The 26,562-nt window shown below is 46.6% G+C and overlaps 3 protein-coding genes across 8 annotated transcripts in view; all 3 read left to right on the plus strand.

The window, feature by feature from the left end:
* Oga (O-GlcNAcase) overlaps nucleotides 1-11,081 on the plus strand; it is a 30,464-nt gene extending 19,383 nt beyond the window's left edge. For both annotated transcript variants that reach the window (XM_078021749.1, XM_078021689.1), the window contains exons 11-16: nucleotides 2,113-2,198; nucleotides 3,164-3,268; nucleotides 4,433-4,518; nucleotides 4,770-4,962; nucleotides 7,896-8,055; nucleotides 8,999-11,081. In XM_078021749.1, the coding sequence (XP_077877875.1) occupies nucleotides 2,113-2,198; nucleotides 3,164-3,268; nucleotides 4,433-4,518; nucleotides 4,770-4,962; nucleotides 7,896-8,055; nucleotides 8,999-9,135 (767 nt within the window). In that variant the 3' untranslated portion in view covers nucleotides 9,136-11,081. The remainder of the gene's footprint in view (nucleotides 1-2,112; nucleotides 2,199-3,163; nucleotides 3,269-4,432; nucleotides 4,519-4,769; nucleotides 4,963-7,895; nucleotides 8,056-8,998) is intronic.
* Nucleotides 11,082-12,253: 1,172 nt separating this feature from the next.
* Npm3 (nucleophosmin/nucleoplasmin 3) lies at nucleotides 12,254-14,346 on the plus strand. 2 transcript variants are annotated; one of them, XR_001230003.3, is made up of 6 exons: nucleotides 12,254-12,414; nucleotides 12,761-12,846; nucleotides 13,045-13,164; nucleotides 13,287-13,380; nucleotides 13,757-13,894; nucleotides 13,988-14,346. XR_001230003.3 is itself a non-coding variant. In XM_005333650.4 (6 exons), exons 1-5 carry the CDS (start codon nucleotides 12,264-12,266, stop codon nucleotides 13,886-13,888), a joined length of 567 nt encoding a protein of 188 aa, XP_005333707.2. In that variant the 5' UTR covers nucleotides 12,254-12,263; the 3' UTR covers nucleotides 13,889-13,894; nucleotides 13,988-14,346. The 2 variants fall into 2 exon arrangements, 1 of the variants encoding a protein (XP_005333707.2); XM_005333650.4 differs by having other exon boundaries at nucleotides 13,773-13,894.
* A 4,973-nt stretch (nucleotides 14,347-19,319) lies between these two features.
* Nucleotides 19,320-25,391, plus strand: Fgf8 (fibroblast growth factor 8). Of its 4 annotated transcripts, none has more exons than XM_078022196.1 (6): nucleotides 19,320-19,760; nucleotides 19,863-19,899; nucleotides 20,407-20,493; nucleotides 20,739-20,886; nucleotides 23,944-24,050; nucleotides 24,884-25,391. In XM_078022196.1, exons 1-6 carry the CDS (start codon nucleotides 19,729-19,731, stop codon nucleotides 25,172-25,174), a joined length of 702 nt encoding a protein of 233 aa, XP_077878322.1. In that variant the 5' UTR covers nucleotides 19,320-19,728; the 3' UTR covers nucleotides 25,175-25,391. The 4 variants fall into 4 exon arrangements, with proteins under 4 accessions (XP_077878322.1, XP_077878329.1, XP_077878334.1 ...); XM_078022218.1 differs by having other exon boundaries at nucleotides 19,324-19,760; nucleotides 20,706-20,886; XM_078022203.1 differs by lacking the exon at nucleotides 20,407-20,493 and having other exon boundaries at nucleotides 19,323-19,760; nucleotides 20,706-20,886.
* Nucleotides 25,392-26,562: the final 1,171 nt, after the last annotated feature.

A 26,562-nucleotide genomic window follows, 5' to 3' on the forward strand; every position in this document is an offset into this window, starting at 1 on the left:
ATTAGTGCAATAAGTAGGAAAAAATTTTTTAAATCTCTTGTTATAAGACTCTAGGATACCTATTGTAGGTAGATGTATACCCTTAGGCTCAGGAAAATCCTCTGTATTAGTTGTTGAATGACAGCATTTGCCTTCTAGGCTTCTAGCCAGGGAGTTACAATTAATCCTTATAGGAATTTAAATCTAAAAATTTCCAAGGCACTTACGAATTTTGAACCTTAAGTGTAGACTATTGAGCTTAAAGAATATATGATTTTAAATGTTTTTCATTTAATTCAAGAATTATTAAAAATTTAATTCTTGAGTATGTACAGTACCATTTATTTTTCTTCTCAGGCTTTGTCTCTGTGTTATGCAATTATTAGGATAACTTTCCCAGTTTATAGAGAGTGGTGTACAGTCTCAAGGTCAGAGCCTCTTAAAAGTTTTCAGTAACCATCTTGGTATTAACATAGCTCTAAAAAAGCTCACAACAGGGAGAGTATCTTTATGTTCTATATTAACTTCAGGGGATTAATGATTAGAACCCTTTGTTTTCTTGCTCTCCAGTCCAGCTGGCATTCAGTCCTTTAAAGAATGTGGCTATGCAGTACTTTTGATTACTAACGACTTCTATTATCTTCTTCCCCATTGTGTACAGATGGGAGAATCCTCAGCACAAGTGTCTACTACTATTGGATGGACAGCGGCAGATGTTCACAGCGCGTCATGATTAATTAGTTTAAATTGAAAGGTTCTATCTGTGAGGTAGTTCAGGTAGATTTAAGGGCATTAGGCATGAACTGAAGTCACGTTTGCGCAGCGACTGAGGCATTAACCATGTTTTCATTTACACAGCTCTTCGTACATGCAGCTTTTTTATTGTAATAGTTGGAAGTGCTAGTTATGTTGTAGTCTCAAAGTTGGGGGTAGGGGAAATTGGCTGAATTTAAAGTTTGAGAAGTATAGATTTTTTCCCTGCAGTGTAAATCACACTGAGTTACTGAATAGGGCAAGTTCTCTATAGTCTAAATTTTGGCCCTATTTCATATTTATTTTACAAATATTATATTCTGTGTTTTTTTTTTTAAATACCCCTACCCTTAAAACATGACAAACAGATATAATCTCTTAATGGGCTGAATTGTCAACTAAAAATTTGGTTTGCTTTGGGACTGTCTGACTAGCACACTGTATCTTGTACTGATGAGACTGTTAACTTGAACAGGAGGTAGAATGCTGTCTTCCAATGGAAAAGAACTATATTGCGCTGCTTATTTTGTCAGAAGACTAGGCAGATGATTTTGATTTGGCTTCCAAACATTTGCCTTTATTATCTTTTAAATGAAGTTGATTAAGTGGTGGCCTTAAACAACTGATTTCTGGACCTCAAAGCCTGCCATTTCATTCATGTGTTCAGTGCATTATAAAGATGATAATGGCTGACCAGAGGAACCAGAAAGTATCATATTTTTAAGAAAAGAATGTTTTTAACACTGGACAAATTAGGAGCTTTAATTGGCTCTTATTTTTCAATACCTGCCTGACTAGTATTATAACTAGCCATGTCTAAATTTAGATGATCCTTGTCCAAAAAGTTTTTTTTCATTGTTTTATTTTGTCAACTTAATAACAATTTCTTTTATTTATTCTGCTAACCTTAGTTTTCTGACAAGATTACCCTCCCCCCCCTTCCCTTTCCTGTACCCTTCCTCAAAATGTAAAATGTGACTTCAGACAGGTTTAATTCCTTCATGGGCTGTGATAATAAAATAATTTATCGTTCATTTCAGTTTACGGTTACTTTAATGTCAGATGGCTTGATTTATATAACTATCGAAATAGTTTCAAACTTGACCCAGACAAACTTGGGACTTAATTTTCCTTCTAGTAATTAAGCATCAAATAGAACTGGCAACACTTTTTTATTAACCAGAGGAAGGAACATCAATAAAGGTATTGAAATTCCATTAAAAATTTTTATAAATAATTATTATCACAGCCTTGCCCTGAAACCCTGGAATATTATTGTTAGAGAGCTATTTCCACAGTGTTTGTTAGTTTGTTGGACATTTGAGACCCCAGGAAATCCCCTTTCTCGTAACGTTCTCCGCTTGGATCTGATCTCAACAGGGTGTCGTAGTCATTCTTCAGCACAGTTCTTAATTGGAGACCAAGAACCCTGGGCCTTTAGAGGTGGTCTAGCAGGAGAGTTCCAGGTATCAATATGAATTCACAACTGAATTGACATTTTCTTTGTTTTATGAGAAACCTTATGTTGCGCATCAGATGGCTGGAAGGATTGGTCTGCCGAAGGCTTTCTAGTCCCAAATTCAATTTAGTTACATAGCTGGATTTTAAATCAAATTTTCCTCCTCTTTCACAGTAATTTCTGAAGGAGATGCTGCCAATCCCCCCCGCGCCTGCGAAGCGCAGCGGCTCTAGGTATACACTTCACATTGTTTCTTTGCAGGTCGCACAGCATTTTAATCTGCGCCCGCAATGCACAATGCGCGCATGCTTGTCTGCCAGTGAAAACTCCATGAGCAAAAAAAGATAATTTTGCATGTGTGAAAAGTGAATGGGCTTTTGGATAATTTTCCAGTTAGTTTATAAATATAATGTGTTTGAAAGAATAGTCTGTTAGTGAAAATTTGAACAAAATAGGAACATTTTTTTGCTGTTGGAATTTGTTCATGGACTTTTCAGGTGCTCTACTTTTCTCCCCCCAACAGGTGCTCTGCTGCGCACAGCAAACTGAAGCGCATTGCTTTGGGGATAAAGCGTCTCCTGGACAGATAACCCTCTTCAGACCAAACCTCTCCTCCTACATTCTGTTCTGCCATCTTTTAATAGGAAGATGGTCTATTTAAGATTGGTTTAAAAAAAAAAAAATAGTTGTCGTAATTAGAATAGTTTTTTGTTGTTGTTTTTTATTGTAAATTTAAATTCCCATTACTATGCCACTAAAAGCTGTATAACTCAGTTTGGGTAATTTCTGTGCAGAAGCACTCCCCTACCCCAGCAAAGAGGTGTTTATATTAGTAAAGCATAGTACACCCCTCTTCTTTAGGTCTGCCTGCAGTAGCCAGTTAATGTTAAGTTGGTAATCTGCAGTGCACTCATTTAAATAAATGGATATCTTCCCAACACTAATCCATCTCCTTTTTTTTTCCTTCCACAGCGTTTGCTGCCAATTGATGGGGCAAATGATCTGTTTTTCCAACCACCCCCACTGACTCCTACCTCCAAAGTTTATACTATCAGACCATATTTTCCTAAAGATGAGGTAATTGTCTGTTTATCAACTTGGTGAATGGTGGTTATAGGCTCACAACTTTCCTAGTTAAGAAAAAAAAAAATCTCTTCTGTCTTAAAATAAGTACTTTGTATTTTGTGGTGCTAGGGATCAAACCCAGAGCTTTGTTCAGGCACTATACCACTGAGCCATACCCCTAACCCTTAAAGTACAAATTTTACATGGGGAAGTTAAATAAAATAATGAACACCTGAGGAGGAAAGCTAAGAGAAATTTGAGGCAAAACCTAAGGAGTGAAGTTAAGGACTCCTAAACAGTTAATATCTGTTTGTTTGTTTGTTTTTTTTTTTTTAAGGGGGTAGGTAGTGGGGATTGAACCCAGGGGCCACTTAGCTATGTCCCCACCCCTTTTTTCTTTTTTTGAGACAAGAGCTTGCTAAGTTGGTCAGGGTCTCACCAAGCTGAAATTGGCCTCAAACTTGTGATCCTCTTGCCTCAGTCTCCTGAGTTGCTTTTACTGTAGTCATGTGCCAGCACCGCAGCTGTGTCTAAATGACTGTTAATCCTTGACTGAACATTAAGTTGTTAAGTAATTTTCTATTGTACCTGTAGGTGGTTGAAAACCATCTATAGGAAAAAGCAAGCCTGCTTAAAGATAGCAATATTAAAACAGTAACATTTCATTGCTTAAAAATAAGAACTGTTCTTATGTTTTAGAAAGTTGAGAGACACAACCCAAAATATGCTGGGTTTTTTTTTTTGTTTTTGTTTTAATATTGGGGGTTACATCCAGGGGTACTTTACTTAACCTCTTGAGCTACATCCCTAGTTATTTTTTTATTTTTTCTTTTGAGACAGAGTCTTGTTCAGTTGCTAAGACTGGCCTGGAACTTGGGGTCCTCCTGCCTCATTCCTCCAAGTTGCTTGGATTTTGCTGGCTTTTAAATATACAGTTTACTACCCAAAACCATCTCCTGCAAAACAGTTTTCATAGTTTACTAAAACCATGCTGTTTTTTACTGGTCTTACAAGTCTGAACCAAAGAATAAATCTTTATTTAATGAAGCACAGGTGATATTTCTGACAGGACAGACTTTTTGTCACTCCCTCCCCAGACTGACATATAAATCATATTGTTGATAGATTCTATTGCCATTTTTCTTGATGTGTTGCTTAACTAGATTATATTTTCAGGCTTCCGTGTACAAGATTTGCAGAGAAATGTATGATGATGGAGTGGGTTTGCCTTTTCAAAGTCAACCTGACCTTATTGGAGACAAGTATGTGGTGACTATTTGGATTTGGGAGTAGACATTTTATGATCAGGTTTATCTGGTTGAGGGGAGGTAATGACTGGAAAAAAAAAATTTTTTTTTAATTTAGTTTTAGTAAAATCTGAAAATCCGTATGTGTGAGTTTCTATTTGCTTTTATACCAAATGTAGTTTCTGGAAATAAGATCATTCAAGTACATTCTGAATTTTGTATTAGTCACTTAACAAGCTCACTCTGCCCTCTTTCCTTCTGAGCAGATTAGTAGGAGGACTGCTTTCCCTCAGCCTGGATTACTGTTTTGTCCTAGAAGATGAAGATGGTATATGTGGTTATGCCTTGGGCACTGTAGATGTGACCCCCTTCATTAAAAAATGTAAAATTTCCTGGATTCCATTCATGCAGGAGAAGTACACAAAGCCAAATGGTGACAAAGAACTCTCAGAAGCTGAGGTAATGTATTGGTTTAGAATTATACTATGGTGATAGTTGTTTTGTTTACTTTGCAATAGTAGGGATTGTACCTGGTGTGTCATGTGTGTGCTACTGAGCATTCTTTCCCTATTCCACACCCCTTGTGTTTGTGTATGTTTCCTGGGAATTGAACTCAGGGCCTCATGCATGCTAGATGAGCACTCTACCACTGAGCCACATTCCCAGCCCCACATCATCTCCCCCCCCCCTTTTTTTTTTTTGCAACAAGATCTTGCTAAGTTTCCTAGGCTGATCTTGAACTTGGGATCCTCCGCCTAGCCTCCTGAGTCACTGGGATTATGGGTATGCACCATTGTGCCTGGCTTGTTTTATTTTTTTCATAAAATATAAACGTAAGCCTGGTGTGGTGGCTTCTAAAGCTCAGTGGTACAGTACTCCTGGGGGTTCAAGCTCCAGAACTGTGCCTGAGTGAATGAAGGAATGAGTTACAAAATCTCAGTACTCAAGTTAATTTCTTACAGAAGAGAAGTATTAGTACTTTTTAAAAAATTTAAACAAGAAGTTTAAACAAGATGCTAGCTTTGGAAAAACTAAGAATTTTTTTTTTTAAGTATAGTATATCTATCTACTTAGATTGCTCTATATGTAAAAATTGCCCTTGGCTTAAAAATGATATATGAGGGGTTGGGCTTAGCGGTAGGGTGCTCACGTAGCACATGTGAGGCCCTGGGTTCCATCCTCAACACCACATTAAAAATATATATATAAGTAAAGGGATTGTGTCCAATTACAACTAAAAAATAAATATTTTTAAAAATTTTTTTAAAAAGATTTTTATGTTTTTGTTGTTTGAGCAAAACAACTTATTGGAATTTAAAGACGAGCTAAATGTGAGCCTGCCAGTAATGGAGAAAGGGTTTATTTTCATAAAACCAATATTTTTTCCCATCCGATCTCCATTTGAGGTCAATCAAAATATATCATTGGCAATTTACTTGAGCACACCATTGCAGTTTACACAGGCATACTATTGGCAGTGTGCTTGTGTACATATTATCAATTACCTTATGTAAAATAGGGAATGGGGCCAGATGCGGTGGTGCATGCCTGTAATCCCAGGAACTCAGAAAGATAAGGCAGAGTGATCTCATTTTGTAGGGGTGGGGGAAAGATAGGTGGAAGAAATAAAAGAATAGATTTACTATAGAATGTGAGTGGAGTACAGTTTTCTGAGAGTGTATTACATACGGATGGCCCCAACTGATAAACTGATAATAGTCTGATGTTTTTTTTGTTGTTGTTTTTTTAACTTTATGGTACAAAAGCAATATATACTCAGTAGAAATAATATTTCAGTTTTGAACTTTGATCTTTTCCTAGCTACCAATAAACAGTTTGATATGCTATCATGAAGCTAGGCGGTAGCAGCAAGCCACAGGTTTTAGTCACCTGATGAAGGATGGAAAACAACTGATATTTCAAAATGTATGGTCATTCATTAGTATCCACAGAGAATTGGTTCCAGGACTACTCCAACCATACCATACCCATAGGATACCAAAATCTGTTGATGCTTAAGCTCACTATATCAAATGGTGTTTTTGCATGTAATCCACATATATCCCTCCCATATGCTGCCTAGTTAATGTGTGTGTGGCTTCCTCCCACCCGTGGCTTAAGTGAATAGGGGGTATGGAAAATATAGCACACCAATGAATGAAGTGCTAAAATAACCCAAAATACAAAATAGAAAAATGAATTTACAGGTAAGTACATTACTAGGATCAGAAAAAACACCCAGTTTCCTCCCATACACTTCTAAATTGTTTCTACTTACTAATACCTAATGCAATGTAAATGCTATATTGTTTAGGGAATAATAACAAGCAAAAAGATCTTACATACTCTCTACAGAAACCCCCACCCACTCCAAATTTTACATTTTGAGACCAGGTTTTAGTGTGTTTCCCGGCCTGATGATGAACTTCAGTGATCAGTCTCCTGCCTCCGCCTTACAAGTAGCTGGGTGTGTGTGCCACCACACCAGGCACCCTAATTGGGGTGTGTGTGTGTGTGTGTGTGTATAGCTGGGATAGAACCCCAGGGCCTTGTGCATGAGAGGCAAGCACTCTGCCAACTTGGCAAAAAATCCTTTGTGAGTTGCAATACTTTGAATTTATAGCCCCCATCATAAGGTGAAGAAAATATATACATATATATATATATATATTTTTTTTTTTTAAACAAGGGATTGAACCAGGGGGCTTTATCTGAGCTATATCCTTTTTATTTTGAGAATGAGGTCTCACTAAGTTGCTGAGGCTGGTCTCAAACTTTTAATACTCCTGTCTCAGCCTCCTGAGTCACTGGGATTACAGGTGTGTACCATTTTATTCACCACTTTTTCCACTAATTTCCTTTTTGTATTCCAGTTGGTGGTGCTAGGGATTGAACTCAGGGCTTTTGTTTGATGATAGGCAAATGCTGTACCACTGAGCTATTCCCCCCAACTCCCTAGAAAGCTTTGAATATGAAAAATGCTTCAGCTGACAGCAGAATACATCAGACACTAGAAAGGCAATATGTCAATCAATGGAAGGGTAACTGATGTGATACAGCAATCTGTATACAGGGTAAAGTTGGGAGTTCATAACCCGCTTGAATCAAACTGTGAAATATGATGTATTAAGAACTATGTAATGTTTTGAACGACCAACAATTAAAAAAAAAAGAAAAAAAATGCTTCAGCAATGTTTTGAACGACCAACAATAAAAAAAAAAAAAGAAAAAAAAATGCTTCGGCTAGAATCGAAAGCTAACAAATTCTGTGTGTGATAATTTTGTAATGTCTGGAAGAGTTACTAAATATTGTCATTTTCCTGTTGGTGAGTTCTAGGATATAGATACATAATGTTTTGAAATTGGAAGTCAAAAGATTCTAATTTTTGCAGAAAATAATGTTGAGTTTCCATGAAGAACAGGAAGTGTTGCCAGAAACTTTCCTCGCCAACTTCCCTTCTCTGATCAAGATGGATATTCACAAAAAAGTAACTGACCCAAGTGTAGCCAAGAGTATGATGGCTTGCCTCCTGTCTTCACTGAAAGCTAATGGTAAGTACATATTTGTGGAGTTGGCATTGTTTGGGCAAGAGAATTTTAGAAAGGGAAAGAAGTGAATTGTTAATCTGTACTCTCTTACTGTTGTGTGTGTGTGTGTGTGTGTGTGTGTGTGTGTGAGAAGAGAGAGATGGGGTCTTTCTCACTATGTTGACCTGCAATTCTTGGGCTGAAGCAGTCTTCCTGCCTCAGCCTATAGAGCACCTGAGACTATAGCCACTTGCTGTTATTTTTAACTCATGACTTATTTTCTGAATTATTAGTGTGTAAGAATTCCATGTATATTACTCATTGAAAAATACTACTCTTTTATTACTATGAACACTTATTTTGAGCCCCAATTAAAGGAGGAGTGAATCATAAGTAGTGGTTCAAAATTAATCTAAAGGAGAAAGTTCCTTTAGGAATTCAATTTTGGTAGTACTAGGGATCAAACCCCTTGTGCATGTTAGGCATGTATTCCACCACAGAAATACACTCAACCCTTTCTTTAAAATTTTGCTTTAGGGTCTTATGGTATTGTCTAGTTTTGGTCTTATATTTAGAATCCTTCTGCCTCAGCCTCCCTAGTGGGATTTCAGATGTGCATCACCATGTTTGACTCAGTCTTCAGGTTTCTTATACCTTGTTCCCTAAAAGATTTTGGGACAAGTTTCACTCACTGTTGAATATTATTATTAAGAATTTTAGGGCATGGGGCTGTGGTTTAGTGGTAGAGCACTTGCCTAGCATGTGCGCGGCGCTGGGTTTGATCCTCAGCACAACATAAAAATAAATAAAGATTTTTTAAAAAAAGAATTTTAAAAATTGTTTGAAATTTAGGGACTGGTATAAACAAGCTTATTATTTGTAGTAAATGCATTAATGATTATTTCTAATTTATATCCATAATTTTCCTCATAAGTGACTTATTTATGTTTCTGAATTTCATTTTTAGGCTCCCGGGGGGCTTTCTGTGAAGTGAGACCAGATGATAAAAGAATTCTGGAATTTTACAGCAAGTTAGGCTGTTTTGAAATTGCAAAAATGGAAGGATTTCCAAAGGATGTGGTTATACTTGGTCGGAGCCTGTGACACTGTTGGCACCATGAACTGTCCAAAACTCTTAACTCCACCTTGTGGTTGGTGGTTGGGGTCTTCATACGGTTCTGCGTCTGGAGCAGCAACATATCAGTCCATTTGAATTGAAAACAAAGACAACTTTGTAAAACTCACCCATCACACTTTCAGACTCCTGACTGGTTGGAAGAAGATAGTATACTGCTGCAAATTCTGTATGAAACAGACATGTGGGGCCCTTCTTCTGGGTCTTATGTCTTGTGTTAGGTGCTAAGACACCTTAGGTGGGCTTATAGGGAGGATCTTCAATAAATGTAGTCAGCACTATTTTTCTGTATCCAGTGTTGCATTTCTCACCTAAGAGTAATCAAAATCACTTCTGGCATCCTCTTTGGTTTATTGAATGAAATGTCTCATTCTTTGGAGACATGCAGAGTTGAGAAAGATTTTAGTGGGTTTCAGAGCCTTCAGGGTTGATTTTCCAGGTGGGATGGTTTGGCATTAGTTTAAGATGAATAAATGATTTCAATTTGGGGCAGTTTTTCTGCTTTTTGTAAAGCTATGGCTGATTGTCTCCTGTAGTAACCATTGGTTCAGGCATGTTGTACTTTGTAGGGACAAAAATGTGCAGTTGTTTGTGTAAAAGCCTAAAACTGACAAACTTGTAAATTTCTTTGTATATAAACTAGCTGTAACTTGACTATCCTTTTGTTTATTGTTTTTGGTAATTTTTGTTTTTTTAAAATGAAAAGGTGTTTAGGATGGCACTTTGAATTAGCAAATCAATGGAAGGTGAATTTTCCTTCCCCCCACCCCATAAGAAGTTTTAAAGTGCCTCCCACTTAGGGCTAGGCCATAACCTTTTTGGGTACGAGAGCCTAATTTCTTAGATCTGTTGCAAAATGCAGTCACTTCTGGAAATCAGCATGTGAAATGTTCATTTTGACATCTGTCAAATAGGGTAAGAAGACTGAATGGTTTTTGCCCTTAGATCAGTTGTCCTTTAATCTCAAGACTTGTTACTACTGATTTAAATCAGTCTTTAATATTTGCATGATTTTATCTAATTTTTAAAAGAATGAGCACACTTTAACCAATGATTTATGGCTACCCCTGTTTTTCCTTTAATCACAGGTTCTGAAAGCTTCATGTATTCTAATTTAGAATTGGTGTTTTTAAGGGTTCTGTGCATGAGGCTGGCAGGTAATCTCTGCAGGACTCATTTTTTTCATCATGGCTGGCTGACTTTTCCATAGATTCATAACAGTATTTTTGTTATCTTGCTTCCAGCAGTTTTGCATCAGCTATTTAACTTTCAGCTGAATCGGGGGAGAGGGAGGGATAAAGAAGGAAACTAGAAACAGATTTGCCTTGGTAGATCTCCACTAGTGTGGGCTTTGAGTGACTCTTAAAGCATTGTATGTAGTGGTATCTAGTGACTTCCAGTGGAGGCCCAAGTGTGTGCCCTGTGGGTGAGGAGGAAGGAAGTCTCTTTGTTCTTAGGGTAGAACTCTTTTAACTGTAATGTGTTGTCAAGCTGAAAACAAATTTGCATTTTTGAGGGCTGAGGTGAAGGTAAGATCCCTACTAAATATTAAGACAGTTGAATGTTAGTCTTCTCTTTGACATCTCAAGCACTCAAGCATTTTATCTGGAGGATTTTGGAGTTATCCTCATGGAATCAGGATTTTAAAACAAGTGCTTTTGGTTTTACCTTGGCTTTTAGTAATCCCTTTGCCTGGCCTCTGGTCACACGTGCTAACTGTGCAATAGATGTCCAGGTCTATACCTTCATCACTATAGGATCATAAAGTGCTATGCTATCTTCCATGGTTATGAATATTTATTAAGGTTGGAATGACATTTCATTGATTGTTTAGATCACAACTCAGTTCCTGTAGAAAACGAACTGTAAAACTATCTGAAGACCATGCAAGAGGCTAAATAAAACTTGAAGTGAATGTGTGTGGTGTCTAGTGCGTGCACCTACTTCTGTCTGCCACTCTTCCCACCACCACCACCACCACACACTGAAATATAATGCCTTGCCTTAAAGCAGGGAGGGAGGCATACCGAACTTCTCTCCACAGCTCTTCCAAGTTAGAGACTGGTTCTTAAAGGCAGCACTCCCTTACTCCTGTCTCCAGTAAAACTCTTCCTTCCAGATTTTCCTCAAGGCAAAAGTAGTAGACTAGTTTTTAGCAAAGCTTACCACAATTATAACCTGCTCATATTCTCTCAAGTAACGGGATAGAAATGCAGTTTGAGATAGAAAAAGGAATTGCCACTCAGGAATCTAGGCAGGAGGATCAAGTTCAAGGCTAACCTCAGCTAGAGATTAGTTCCCTGTAGGGCACCGGTTGAGTTGAATCCCAGTTACAGAAGAAGGGAAGGGGATCCAAACAAAGTACAAGTATGTACCTGGGTTGAGAATTAGAAGCCCTTAAAAAGTGCGGATCCCGGGCTGGGGTTGTGGCTGAGCGGTAGAGTGCTCGCCTAGCAACTGGAATAGATCTTCAGCATCACATAAATAAGGGTATTGTGTCCAACTAAAAAAAAAAAAAAAAAAAAAGCGGATCCGCCAGGAGCAACAGTAGAATCTCCCAGCTGAGCTGTTTAGTCCTGGTAGCAAGCATCCGGGTCCTGTCACCTAAAGTTTAAGGAAGAGAGACCATCTGGATAGTGAATTGCAGCGTTTGGAAAGAATATGCAGAAGAGAATCAGGACGGAATGGTGGGCGGAAGTTCCTGGAGCTGAAACTTCCTTTACGCCCTTCCAGAGTATTTTCATAAGAAAAGTGCCGCTCTGAATCCCATCTCTGCAGGAGGGGAAATAGAAAATTTTTCAACGAAAGTTTACCCTGGGTTGGAAGGGAGACAATATATGGGGCGATGAATCGGAGAGAATGGGCCCGCTCATGGCCGTGTAAGTTAGCAAAAACAACGTTAAGGCTAAATCCATGCTCTTATGTGAAGTTCCTTCCTCTGAAGTCCTGCCGGGTGCTAGCAGGAGCTGCGGTTTACAGAACGAGGGGCAGGAGAAACCCTAGATCTGCAATCCGGGCGCCTTTCCTCTCCCTGAGAGGAGTGTCTCCTTTAATAGGCGGGGCCGGAACTGGCCAAGGGTGCCACGCTCCTTACGTGATGGGGGCGGAGCTCCGAGACGGCCCTTGCAGCATGGCCGCCGGCACTGCCGCCGCTTTAGTTTATTTGAGTCAAGAGAGCCGATCCCGGGCCGGGGGTGTCGGGGATCTGCGAGTCCCGGCCCCGGTTACTGTGGACAGTTTCTTTTTCGGTATTGGGGAAAGGTGCTGAGGGTGGCCCTGGGGGAGGAAGAGGTAGGGATGAAGAACAGGAATGTGGATGGTTGCACGTTGTTGATGTGGGCGGAAGGGATTCTCACTATTCGTGGCGGACAGGTGGGCCCTAGCACGCTAAAGCTGAAGCGGGCGCCGAGACCCCTGCCCCAGACGTGCTGGGCCAGGCCCAGGGTTTAGTTACCGAGGTTTTCTGAGGGGACGTCTGGTAGGCGTGTTAAATGGCCAATTAGTCCATAACTATGCGTGATGGGTTAGCGAAACGCCACCGCACCCCACCGCTTCTGCACACAACACTCAAACTTACCACGATATCTCTTTCAGGCTGTGAGCTCTCTGGCCACACCCGCTCCTTCACTTTCAAGATAGAGGAAGAGGATGATGCAGAGCACGTGCTGGCCTTGACCATGGTGAGGGGCGGTAGAGGGGGCTGGCAACCAGTGGATCTACCTAATTCCCTTGCTACTCCTTTATTAGGAGTCATAGACTGCTCCCCTGGTTCCCTGATATAGGGACCTTTGAGACCAGGCAAGTTCTAGGGTAGGTGCCTCTACTTGTGGTATCAACCTGTCTTGGGGAGATCCTGAGGCCCTGTATATCCTTCCCAGCTCTGCCTCACCGAGGGGGCCAAGGACGAGTGTAATGTAGTGGAAGTTGTAGCCCGAAACCATGACCACCAGGAGATTGCAGTTCCTGTGGCCAACCTCAGGTTGTCTTGCCAGCCCATGGTGAGTTCCCCAGCCATGTCTTGGGTTGGGTGGGGTGGGATGGGGATTGAGGACATCAGTGCTCATCTCAAGATGAGATGGGCTAGGAGTGGTCCAGGCCTTCATCCTTGTCTTCCTCCCAGCTCAGTCTAGATGACTTCCAGCTTCAACCACCTGTAACCTTCCGCCTGAAGTCGGGCTCTGGCCCTGTGCGAATCACTGGGCGGCACCAGATTGGTGAGAGGAGGGGAGGGCCCTCTCCTTTGCCTCCAATGGGCTCTGCATCCGCCCTTCCCCACACTCCAAATTCCTGCACCATTCAGCCTCATCTCCCAGTGTAGCTCAATCTGACCTGCATGCCTTCCCAAGCTATGTCCTTTGGCATGATGTCCCCTCCATTCGCTGTCCCACTCAAGCCTACCTAATCCATGCAGCCTGTCCCATCTTTACCAGCTCAAGTGATGTGGACTCATTTAGTTTCTTCTCACCTAGTTTAGTGTCCGAGGCTTCTTCCACCTCGACCATGAGTTCTGGGAGGCCAGCCTAGCACCAGAGTGTATGAACAAGTGACGTGGTATGACAGGGGTCTGTTTTTAACCTCCTCCTTATACAGCTTGTGTTTCTACCAGTTACTATAAGCAATGATGTTTCTGAGGAAGAGGAGAGTGAAGAAGAGGATAATGTAGAGGAGGAAGCTGAATTGTGCCCCATCCTTCCTGCCAAAAAGCAGCGGGGTAGGCGCTAGCCTTTGGTGAGTAGGAAGGGAAGGCTGCCCAGAAGGTTCTGAGGGGGCAGGAGGAGCAAATGAGAGCCTAGATGCTGACTGCTTATTTTTTGTTCTCAGGTCAGGTAACTACCTGCTGCATCACCATGCGCCATGTTCGTGGACAAGTTTCAAGAATTTTAAATGTTTCTTCTCCATTGAAGAGGAGAGTTTGGGGCATGGGTTGGGTAGAAGGGTCTTGTGCTGGTGCTAGGAGAGAGGCATTCTCCTTAGGGTCCTGGTGTTCTGGTCCTGTACCATGTCTGGGGCTTCCCTTTCCTATAGGCATAAGGGGAATTTTGAACTTTTATGCTGACTCTATGTCCCCACCTGCCTGTGAGGATTAAAGGTTAGTATCTGAATCTCAGAACTACACATTTGTAACACTTTTTACATTTTTAGATAAAGATGGAAATAAAGTGGTGTGGGGTTTTTTGCAACTGCTCTGTGTGTCTTCTTCCCTTGCCAGTGACATTTCCCTAGGGACCACCAGGTGGCACTGTGGCAGCACAAAGGGTGGCCTTGGGCCAGGGGTGGGGAGCCCTGTGGGATCCTGCTATCCCCAGAACCCTGCACCAGGACCATGTCTAGGTCTCAACTGCCTTGCCAAGAGGGATCTCCCAACAGCCAGCCCATTCCCAGCCTCTGCAGGTGGGGGAGGGCCATCACAGGAGGTTATCAACATCCAAACAAGGGGTCTGGGCCTCTGTCAGCACTCAGGCTGATGGGAAGGGGGGCTGATAAGCAGGCTTAAGCAGCCTGAGGAATGTGCATCCCTAGCCCCATGAGGGAACTCAGACCCAGAGAGGGCCTTTGAGGGTTGGGGTGGAGACTAGTCTTTGCTCCTCCTTCAGTCTTTCAGGCAGGTTGAGCAGGGCTGGCCCTTAGAAACCTGATTCCCAGGGCCAGATGGAGGGAACTAGCCAGATTGGGTGACAGGGAAACCAGAATCCGGGTGGCCTGGCATATGGGGACAGAAAAGGGCCTCTGGGAATCATCCTCCTAGGCTAAGGGGTTCCTATCCCCTAGCATACGGCCTGGTGTAGGGATCTCTGGTGCCCGAACTCAGGTGGTTCTGGGCTTTGACTTTCTGTGCTAGGAGAGAAAGGGATGTACTTGTATGAGTGTGAAGATATATGTTACCAGCTCTGGGGTCAGCAGTTCAGCAGCTGTGTTGATGAGGGGGTGTCATTGCCCCACAAACAAACAAAACATTACCTCTCCAGACAGCATGAGGCCAGACAAGCCGAGGATGGACAGAGAACAGGGCCTGAGGGGGGTCAGGCTTATTCCCATACCAGCTGCTGGGCTAGTGAGTAGGCATGGGGAAGGGTTCCTCAGATAAGTAAAACAAAGGTGCTGTTATTAGGGCAGGTGAGATTGACTTTGAGGAAAGTTCCCACAATACAGAAAAGCAGCCCCTCTTCACATTCTTAGAGAACACCACCACACACACACACACACATCCCTGCTGTGTTGAGGAGTTAGGGATCCTGATTTCACCCTCCCTGCCTCAGGCTAAGAATAAAGGAAGCTGTCTTGTCTGTTGCTGTGATTAGGGTCTCAGCCTCCTTTTTCCACGGGGGGATGACCTTATAAAGTGCTGCCACCCCAGTAGGCAGACTAGGGTCTGGTGAGAACTGGGAAAGTGGAACTGGTGCCCTCTGGTGGACAAGGTCGAAACTTTGTGGCGTACCCACTCCCCAAGCTGCCTCTATAGGCTCTAGGTGTGCAGCATGGTGCGGGCCCTATTAATCCTGTGGGATGTCTGGGCAGCCGAATTATAGGCTGAAGGCGAGAGAATAAATAACTAAGGCTTGCATATATACATACATTCATTCATTCACTTGAAGTGCTTGTGCTAGAGTAGAGGAATTGGGCTGGGTGGCAACATTTCCTTCTTTCCCTTCCTCCTCTGGGCTTCAACCTCAAAGTCCTCAGCTGGTGCTTGGTTGGAGACTGGCTGAGGGCAACACCAAGTCATTTCTTGGAGTGGAGGAAGCTTCCCAAGCTGACCCATCTACCCCCTGCTGTGATCCTGGTCTTGCTCCCGGCCCCTGCAAGGACAGCTCATCACCCATTGTATTTCTCCCATGTTTTGCTGGTAGGTCTGGGGGTGGAGAATGGGGAAGGGCTCTTAGCACGTTCCTGCCCTCAGTAGGGGCCCAATCCACATCCTCTTAGTCATGGAGTTTCCCCAGCCTGATCTGGCACTTCACGGATGGTGCTGGGAATTGTTTTTTCTCCTGCTCCCCGCCTCGATTCCCTTTTTCTGTACCTGCATCACGCCAGAGCAGAGCGCTGGGGGTTAGGGGATGAAAATGTGAAAATGTACCTGTGTTTGCAGACCGCTGAAAGGCCAGCCCTGTATTTGGAGAGCGAAGGTGTGCCACTCCTAGAGGACAAGCTAAGCCTCCCAGGGGACTTGCAAAGCACAAGACACTGTCTCGGTGATTTGCATTTGAATCTTTGGCACTCCAGGCCGCCCACATGGCTGGTGTGAAGGGCCCTGGAGCCAGTCGCAGGGCAAGGGGTGCATTTGGGTACTGAAGAGGACGAAGAGAACGGGTTGTGGAGAGGAGTCATTCGTGTTGGCAAAGAGTGTGTTTATGTTTTCAGGAGAGGGAATATGTGAGCGTGTGTGAGAGAGCATGCTCACGCTCGTGTGTGTGTGTGTGTGTGTGTGTGTGTGTGTGTGTGTGTGTGTGTGTGTGTTTGTTTGCAGAGTGTGGGGGCTGCGGGGAAAGGTGACCAGGCTGTCACTCAGCGATCAGGTTGACAGGCGCTCCCTCATCTGGACCCGGGAGCTCTGATTGCAGATTCGAGGAAACAAAATAGCAATTGTAATTACGGGGCTTTGATAAGATAAAGAAAGGAGGGAGCTGGCTGGGAGGCCTGCAAGGAAGGGAGGGAGAGAGCGGCCTGTGGGGGCCCAGTGGAACATTTGCATCTGTCAGTCAAAGGGTGTGCCCCAGCCTAACAGGGTGCCTGCTGCAGGAATGACCCTTCTGCCCCTGTCCCCAGAGACATAAACTTTCTGGGAGATGAGAGGAATCACCATGAATTGGATGCAAGAGAGTTTCCAAATGTAAAGGAATTTGGTCCTTCAACAGGAGGTAGGAGAGGTTAGGAGTGGTACTAAAACCTAACCTGGGACTCTCTAGGACCCAGGATGCCCATCTTCTCTAGGGGAGAAGAAAGAAGATAGGTGAAGATCATTGAGGTTCAGTCTAGCTTTCAGAACTTTCTGCAAGGTTGGGTACTGGTGTAGGTCAGCCATCAAGTTCTTGCCTAGTGTGCTCAAGGCCCCAGGTTCCATACCCAGCATCACAAAAACAAATATCCTTCTGGGGTCTCCAAAATCTGGGCATAATGGTGATCTGAGTCAGATGCTCTGCCTCCACTTCATGGAGGGCAGGTACTCAGAATGATTTTGGTTTTGACTCTAGGACAATGTACACATTACTAAGTGGGCTGGCTGCCATGACCCCAACCTGGATCCTGTTTGCTGCTTCTTGCTCTTTTCTCAGACTGAGTTCATAGTGGGAAGGAGGCATTTTCAGAAAATGCCATCCCTTGCTCCCTGTTTCTCCATTCATTCACTAATACATATGCATAAACACTTTAAAGGGCCTACTGTGTAAACAGAGTAGTATTAAGACTGATCAGACATCTCCCTTGCCTGCTCTGAGCAACACAGATAGGGAGGCAGACAAGAAGTCATGGTCCCTAGACCAAGCACAGTGAAAGAAAAGGGCCAACCTGGGTTGTGGGCCTTAGAACCCCATCTGATTTATCCACTCCCTAATGTGCCCACTTCCTAGTGAGATTTAAAGGAGATAGTGCCTGCCAAGATCTTAGAAGATACAAGTGCTCAGTAAATGTTGGTGCTCATGATTATTTTCTATTGGTGGAGGTGAGGAGGCAAGTCTCCTTGGGAAGTTGCCTATGGGCTGAAGTCTAAATGCTCAGCCAGTTTCCTCATTATTCATTCATTCATGCAGTGAACACTAACTGCAGAACAACTCTGCCTAGCTCTGCCATGAGCTTTCTTAGCTAGTAAGACATGGTCCTTGCCTTTGGATTTGTGGGAACAAGAACTGAGTGAACAAACTCCTACATGGGAATAACAAGCGGGCTAGGGAAGCCTATTTCTCTGAGGAGGGATGAGGTATTAAAATGAACCTCTCTCTTTTCCATTCTATATATTGCTCAGTGTTTGCATGTATGACTGGGAATGGGGAAATGTAGGACACAGAAAAAAAAGATTATAGGCAGAACCTGGCTGTGCTTGGACAAGGGCCCACCTGCCTCCCTCTAGCCTGATGGCCTCCTAGGACCACCCCAACCCCTCCAGCCCTACCCACAGGGTCATGGAGGGCCAGTGGGGAGGAGGCTCTGGATAAAGACAGCAGCTGGGTAGGAGATCAATGGCTCCACCTGCTCCTCAGGGCACCTCTGCCCACCCAGGCTGCTCCCACAGAAACAGAATGGTGGCTCAGGGTTTTCAGAAGTCCCAGGAGGGAAGCAATGAGGTGAGGAACTGGGAAAGGCTTAGACAAGTTCCTCTCTCTCTCTGTCTCTCTCTCTCTCTCTCTCTCTCTACTCACACACACACACACACACACACACACACACACACACACTACCCCTCAGCTGACACAAGACACCAGTCCTTGCCTAGCACACAAGTGTAAATACCTGCTAAATGAAATAATGGAACTTGAAGGGGGAAAGGGCTGGGTAGCCTTCATCTAAGTCCCTTTCCCCATGAAATGCTACTGAGAATAGTCCTTTGCCCCCGGTGCCTGTTGAGTTTTAGGTGGGAGGCAGTGGCTGTGAGTACTGCTGGGAACCTCTGGGATCCTCCTTCCATGTAGGTGTCTCCTGGTTCCTCTCAAGCTTCAGGCTGCTGCTGGTGGTGGGGTGATGGTGATAATGGGGTAGGGGAAGGCATTTCTCTCTCTAAAGCCTCTTGGAGATTGAGAAAAACTGGTGAGACTGGCTGTATACACAGCAGAAAGATGCAAGAGCCAGACCCCCAGTCACAGAAACATGTTCTTTTACTAGAGATGGGCACACAACCATTCATTCCGCTATTAGCGGCCTCTCCTAAAGAGCAAGCCTGGTCGCTGCACACAGTAGGTGGCTTGTTGACAAGACGTGAAGCCAGCGGTATAAGCAGACCAGGCTCGTACGCACAGGGTAGTCCAGGAGGGCCAAGCCCAGGGCCTAGGAACCCCAACTAGGAGGCTGCCCTGGGCGCCCCCATCCCAGCGCATCCAAGCCCCAGGAGAGCGCAAGGGGATAGTGGGAGGCGCCCACACTAGCCTCCCCCGCCCCTCTGGCGGGTCCCCAGACCCCTCCCCTAGTCCAGACCCCCAATCCTAGACCCGTGGGCTGCCCCGCCCCAGTCTGCCCCGCCCCCGCCCGGGGCTGCGACCCGGCCCCAGCTCCCAGCCGGGAGCTGCGGGCTCCGGCCGCCCGCCCCGCACTCCCCCCTCGCTCCCGGTGCGGCGCCCCCCGCCCCACCCCTCCCCCTCCCTTCCCACCTACCCACCCACCCCGCCGGCCCGTTACCCTCCCGCCTGCTCCGGCTCCTGAGCAGCCAGCGGTCACCGGCTCCGGCAGCGGCTCAGAGCGACTTAGCGCGGCGCGGCGAGCAAGACATTCCACGGGACCCGCGGAGCCACGTCGGGATCGCAGCTGAGCTCCCGCACCCTAAACTTCCTCGGCCTCCGCCCCTTCAGCACGTCCCCCGCGACCGCCCACGGGACTGCGTGATCCCGTCAGGGCTCTCGGTGCTCCCGGGGCCGCGCGCCATGGGCAGCCCCCGCTCCGCGCTGAGCTGCCTGTGAGTACAGCCGCCGCCCCCGCGTCCCCAGCCTGGCCTGCGCCCGCCGCGCGCTCTCCGCTCACCCTGCGCCTCTCTCTTGCCCGCTTTTGTCTCCCACAGGCTGTTGCACTTGCTGGTTCTCTGCCTCCAAGCCCAGGTAAGGAGCGCAGCGCAGAGGCGGGGGCCAGGCGGGCTGGCGGGGAACCCGACTGGCAAAGTCGGGCAGGGACAAGACCAGCGCTTCAGAGATGGAAGAAACATTAGAAATCCAGCCCCGAAGGAGGGAGCTAAGGAACAGAGTGGTAGTGTCCTGCCTAATGTCACACAGCTAGTGAGTGGCAAGGCTGGAACCCAAGATTTTTTGAGTATAGAACTCTTACACATACGCTAGCCAGATTGGGTGGACGGGAACTCTACTGGAAGCCACACCTGGCCTCTGAAGAAGGGGGCAGCTGGAGCCAAGGGACGCTTGTTGTCAGGGAAGTCCAGGTGAACCCAGCAAGGACCCTCTCCGCGGCCCTCTGGGGAGACTTGTGGTTGGTTTGGCCCAATGATGGGGTGCCTAGGCCCTGTGCGCTCAATATTTGCTCTGTAAATTTGTCTTTATAAATGTCACCGGTCGGGTAGCGCTGCCTCCATACTTAAAAGCACCCTGCTCCTCTAGGAAGGCCCGGGCGGGGGGCCTGCGCTGGGCAGGGTGCCCGCTTCCCTGCTCCGAGCTGGCCGGGAGCCCCAGGGTGTTTCCCAACAGGTGGGTCCAGATTCTACCCCATCCTGGGCTGGGTCTGGGTGACTTTCCCGGGTGGGGGTTGGTGGCCTGAGCCGGCATTTGGGGGGGATCCCCCCAGCTTCTGCTGGCTGCCTGGTGCAGCAGGAGGGGGATGCGGGGGTGTGGGGGCCACTCGGGCCCCTGGGCGGAGTAGCATTATAATGGCGTGTTGTGTATTTTTCAATTTCCTAAAGGTAACTGTTCAGTCCTCACCTAATTTTACACAGCATGTGAGGGAGCAGAGCCTGGTGACGGATCAGCTCAGCCGCCGCCTCATTCGGACCTACCAGCTCTACAGCCGCACCAGCGGGAAGCACGTGCAGGTCCTGGCCAACAAGCGCATCAACGCCATGGCAGAAGACGGGGATCCTTTTGGTAAGACTTTCTCGTGGCACCACCTCAATGAAAGTAGCTTGTGGAAGGTGGTGACCCCAGCTGTACTGGCCAGAGGCTAGCTTGTAGGGGTTAGAACCAAAAGGTGTCTTGTGGGTCAGCTGGAGAGACAGTGTTGGGGAAGGGACCCTGGGGAGGACTTAGCCCACAGGTGCCCCCTTCCCTGCCCAGCAGATGAATGAATTCAAGAGTTTCCCTTACACCTCCCCCTTTATGCACCCCTCCCCAGATGCAGGTGGAGGCTGGGGGTTCAGGGGGAGGGGGCCCACGTTTAAGGGAAGCTCTTGAAAGAGGATATGTCGCCAGGGCCCACAAAAGGAGAGTGGGAGAGAGAAGGGAGAGAAATCCCTCTAGCTCTCCTAGCTCAGAAAAGGGAGATACTGTGAACCATTAAATACTTTGATCAGAAGGGTCAATTACACACTGGGGGCTAAGCCTGGAAAAGGGCCTTCCTTGCTCCACTTGCGGAGAACCCAGGCAGGTTGTGGGGCAGCAGGCAGCGGGTGGCGGTGGACTGTGGCCAGGGTTCCCTACTCCCTATTGGGTGGTGAGTAGAGGGAGCTACTGCCGGCAGAGAGGCTGAGGACTGATTGATTTCTAAAACACTCAATATTCCTGCCTTGAAACGTAGCCAATTTCCAGAGTCCTGGATGTACCAAGAGAAAAGCAAGCCCTCTGGGCGGCTGGTGTTGTTTTTAGAGAGTGATTATTGTGAGTTTAAAAACCTTTAAATAATGACCAAGTTAAACAAGCATGAAAGGAGAGAGGAAGACTCTATTAAAATGTAATAAAAAGGTGAGGCATTTTAAGAGCTAAGAAGAAAAATGAAGAATGATATAAAACAGAAAAAGAACCAGCCTTTTTTCAGATGTGGAGTTTGAAAGGAGTTGCAAGTCTGTAAATGTAAAAAAGAGGTTCAAGATTGTTCTCTATGAATCTCTGGAGAGAACCCCGCGTCTGGCAGAGCGATTAAAACTCTTCTTACTTTCACCTTTTTTAACATTTCCTGAATACTTTCTCCTCTTCTCGAGCCAGTTTGGGGGATCGAGTATGTCTCGCTGCATTTTTTCTGCATCAACGTAGCTGACTTCCCTTCAAAGCTGGAGGAGGAGACATAATTTTCCTGGGATAAATCTGTCACTGGGGTGGAAGAATAGGTTTGAAAATGTTAAGCTTTCCAAAAGCTCAGTTGGGAAAGTCGATGTGAACTGCAGCCCGGCTTCCAGATCCATTCGGGAAGGAGAGTGAGGGCTTTCTTAGTGGGGGTGGGGGCAGCCTGCCCGGTGGCCAAGCTCCCCCGCTGGGCTGGTAGAGCTGGCCTACGGGCCCTTTGTCCCTCCAAATTGGCTGCTTGCTGCCCTTCTCAGCTTCCAAAGAAGGGTACGAATGCCTAGCTCCTTCAGGGCTTACTCCATCGGAGCAAATGGCCCAGCATCCTTGGATTTTGGGGAGGGAAGGCCAATCAGACATCAAGGAAGTCTGCTGCCCATTTATTCTCTCGTTAGACCCACGGTTCCCTGGTTCCTGCGTGCAAGGGAGGAGTAGGAGTGGGAAGTCCCAAGAGCCGAGATATAGAAAAAGGTGAAAGAAGAGTCTGGGAAGAATAATGGAGAGATCCCAATTACTTCATTAGAGGTTTAGGAAGGGATAAAGGCACCCACTCTGTTCCTATCTACCCCATTTAGCCAGAATCTTTAGAGTGGTTTCCCCTATCCCTTCTCCAGCCAGTATCCTTCCTAAAAAGCAGATGTTCCTGCCTCTGCAAGGCAGACCCAAAGAGGCATGAGCAGATTGGCAAGGTTGAAGAGGAAGTGGTCAGAAGGAGATGACAGCTGATTTCCTAGCTGACTTGGGGCCAGACTGGGGACTTTGGCCACTGGTTGGTTCCCAGCTCTATGTCTATGTGAAGAGGTGTATAGTCATAGTGAAGGCAGGGAGAGTTGCCTTGCTGACCTCAGTGCTCCCCCACCTCTGGTACTGGTTTCAGGAACAGAGAATGAGCCATGTCACAAAAGGCTGGACTCTGCCATAGGAAGGGCAAAAGATCCAGCCCCTTCTGTCCCATCAGCAAGGTCAGCCCTTGCTTTCTTTTTGGATAGCTTCTAAGAGAGCAGTTGCATGAAAAGATAATGTGGATGGATTCTGGGGTAAGTTGGCTCTCTAAGGGGAGAAGGGGTGGGGAACAAGGCACAGAAGTCAGACCCTGCTTCTGGCTGTCTAGACTGCAAGTAGCTCTGCCTGAGTCTCTCTCCTCTTCACCCCCAGAAAGAATTTGGTCACAGGGGTGAGAAGCCCAGCTATGATGGAGGTTGAAAGAGAAAAGATTGAGTTGTTGCTGTCTGGAACTTGGGGCTGTGGTCTGGTGGCTGGGAAGCTGAAAGATGCAGGCAAAATCCTCCCAGCTGGTGTTTGAGGTTCTGAAAATCTGCTTTGGGCTGTGTGTAGGGAGAACTGTTCTCATCTCTTAGCAGAGCAGGGCTGCCCAAAGGGTTGAGGCAGGGGTAATCAAGCCTGTGAGTTCCAACCAACATGCTAGGAACAGGAGAGGATGCTTTTACCTTTGGCTTCAGGACTGAAGGTCACCACTACACCTGGATGTTCACATAATAACCTTGAGGCATGTACACAAAATAATCTAAGTTGGAGGGATCCTTAGGGATCTTTTGATTAGCCAAGGAACTCTGGTCAGATTAAATTTTACTTGGAACCTTAACATACAAGTTATCACTGTCTGGTTTGAAAAGACAATGGAAGAAATAGAGATGCACCTTTTTCAATTCGATGGTCCCAGTCCCTTCTGTGGAACCCAGTTTGTATGCTTATCCCATCTCTTCTCAACTCAAGAGATCTCAGGGATATACAGCATGTCAGTAGCTGGGCTGGGGCTGGAGCCCATGTTTTGAGTGCCTGGCCTGCCTGGCCCGGCAGTTGCTGCTGGGATGTGACAAGTCCTTGGACCAGAGAGGGGGAGGCTATGGATTCTGGGGGTGGGGTGGGGTCAGGGGCTTTTCAGTGACCTTCCCACACCTTCTCTGATAGCAAAGCTCATCGTGGAAACAGATACCTTTGGGAGCCGGGTTCGAGTCCGTGGAGCAGAGACAGGTCTTTACATCTGCATGAATAAGAAGGGGAAGCTGATTGCCAAGGTGAGGTATTTGGAGGGAGGTGGGCCCTGGGCCTGAGGGGCAGCCTAGGCTGGTTTAGCTCCTCTAAGGACATTCTTGTGCTGTGATCTCAACAAGGTGTACAGAGAAATGTAGCCACCTTGGGGTTACCTAATGATTGGGTGTGGGGTGGGGGGTAAGGAATAAGGAAACTGCTTAAGAGAGGAAAAACTATAAAGACGAAGGAGGAAGCCTAGGGAAGGTGCGGGGGGTGGGGGTTGGTAAATTCCATATATCTTTTTAACAAATCGCCAAATTGCTTTGCTATTATGTCCAATTACATGGTACCAGCATTTGGAATGTTCAGTAAGCCGCAGGCCCGGCCCCCTCAGCCGAGCTCTGAAATGGCCCCATTAGTCACGGCTCCTCTCCAGCCTCGAGCTCCCCAGCTTCCTAGGCTTGGGGCTTGGGACTCAGTCTCCTCCCAGGCTCCCCTCCCCCAAGGGTGGTTGCCCTGGGCTGGGAGCTGGAGTCCTGTGGGGCTGAGGCAAGCAGGTGGGGAAGCGCATGCAACCCAGGCCAGACTGGTGGGCAGGAGGCCAGAGCAGGCAGGCTCTGGGCCCCTCACTCTGCCTCTCTGTCGTGGGCCCAGCCCCTCTGTAGACAGCCATGTGTCACTGCTGCCCAGGAGGACAGGAAGTTGCCGGGTGGGCTGCTGGTTGTAAGGGATTAGAGAGCGGGTGCCTGGGCAGGAGGTGGGGCTGGGCTACTGCCCCCATCACCATCTGCTGGGGTGCCCACCTGCTGTCTGGGTCCGTTGGCCCTCTGCCTCACATGGGGGGCTCATAACACCGCAACTGCTCCCCTACCTGCAGAGCAACGGCAAAGGCAAGGATTGTGTCTTCACGGAGATCGTGCTGGAGAACAACTACACAGCCCTGCAGAATGCCAAGTATGAGGGCTGGTACATGGCCTTCACCCGCAAGGGCCGGCCCCGCAAGGGCTCCAAGACGCGACAGCACCAGCGCGAGGTCCATTTCATGAAGCGGCTGCCCCGCGGCCACCACACCACTGAGCAGAGCCTGCGCTTCGAGTTCCTCAACTACCCGCCCTTCACGCGCAGCCTGCGCGGCAGCCAGAGGACTTGGGCCCCCGAGCCCCGATAGGCGCCTGCCTGGCCCCTCCCACAGTCGCCGCCGGGGACACTGGAGAGCAGCTCTGTCTGCTGAGAGCTGCGCCGCAAGGGCGGGGGAGGTGCTGGCGGAGCCCGCGATCTAGTTGTTGATATTGTTTGCTGTTGGGTTTTTTTTTGTTTGTTTGTTGTTTGTTTGTTTTGTTTTGTTTTTTTTTTTAACAAAAAAGAGGCTCTATTTTTGTATTCCACTGGCTGTGACGTCTGTATTCTTACCTCTCAAGAAGGTCCATTAAAGGCCAGCGCAGACTGGGTTCCAATCAGGGCTCCCTGGGGTGGAGGGCTCTCTAATCTGGGGGAAGTACTCCTGAGGTTCCAGCACCTGCAGAGCAACTGGCAGAGCAGCCGGGGACCCCCTGCACCTCCAGGTTGGGTCAGGGAGCAAAAAGATGCAGTATAGGTCACCTAGCATGATGGTGGGTGGCAGTGGGGGTAGTTGTATATTAGTTGCTATTAAATGATTGAAATATTAATTTAACTTGCATATTAGCAATATGATAGAGTGAATCTGGCAGGGTTGGCCTCTCCCTCTGTGCTGCCCCAGCTGACCAGTGTGACTGGGGAACACAGCAAGTCAGGCACCAGCTCTGACTGCAGCCTCCTTCCAGCAGACCCCTGCCTTTCAGCTATTCCCATCACTGTCACTGGAGTGGTTTCCTGGGAGCATAGAAGCAGGAAAAGAGGTGGAAAAGGCTCTTGGCTGGTTCTGGAAGCTCTTGGACAGGGGCTGCCCAGCTCTTCTCAGGAGTAACTGCTAACACTTCCCTAGGTCACCTCAGAGTCAGAAATGATGGACAGGCTAGGACCAGCAAGGCAATCCAGATACAAGTCTTTGAGGATGTGCCTGTGCCTGTGTGCCTAGACCATGTGAGACGGGTCCCAAATTCCAGAACTGGTTCTCTTTGAGAATCAAGCTTAAAAAAAAAAAGAAAAGAAATAAAGACAGCTGCTGTGGCCTAAGGAAAGGGCATATTGAGGGGCAACCACAGCTTTTGCTGGCACTTTGGATCTGGAACAAGGGTTTTCTTTGGGAGATCAGGGTAGAGAACTGAAAACAGAAAGTACTGCACTCGGGCTGCCCAGCCCAGGGCAGGTAGAGGCTGTGGGTCTCAGAAAGATGGGCCTAACAGGAGAGAAACTGGTCCTGGGGGACGACCAGAAAGGAGACTCATGGGCTAGAATAGAACTCAAGCCAGTCATGGCCTGAAGAAGAAGCATCAGCCATATTGAAAGGACAAGGCCATCAGAGAGGACAGCTCTAAAAAGGACAGGTTGCGCCATGGTAGCAGAGATGCAGGCCACCGTGTAGGCAGGACTGGCCCATGGTGGGAAGGGACATGTGATATATTCATATGTGGAGCA

This window comes from Ictidomys tridecemlineatus, chromosome 1 (assembly GCF_052094955.1).
Source record: "Ictidomys tridecemlineatus isolate mIctTri1 chromosome 1, mIctTri1.hap1, whole genome shotgun sequence".
In the NCBI taxonomy this organism is placed as follows: domain Eukaryota; kingdom Metazoa; phylum Chordata; class Mammalia; order Rodentia; family Sciuridae; genus Ictidomys; species Ictidomys tridecemlineatus.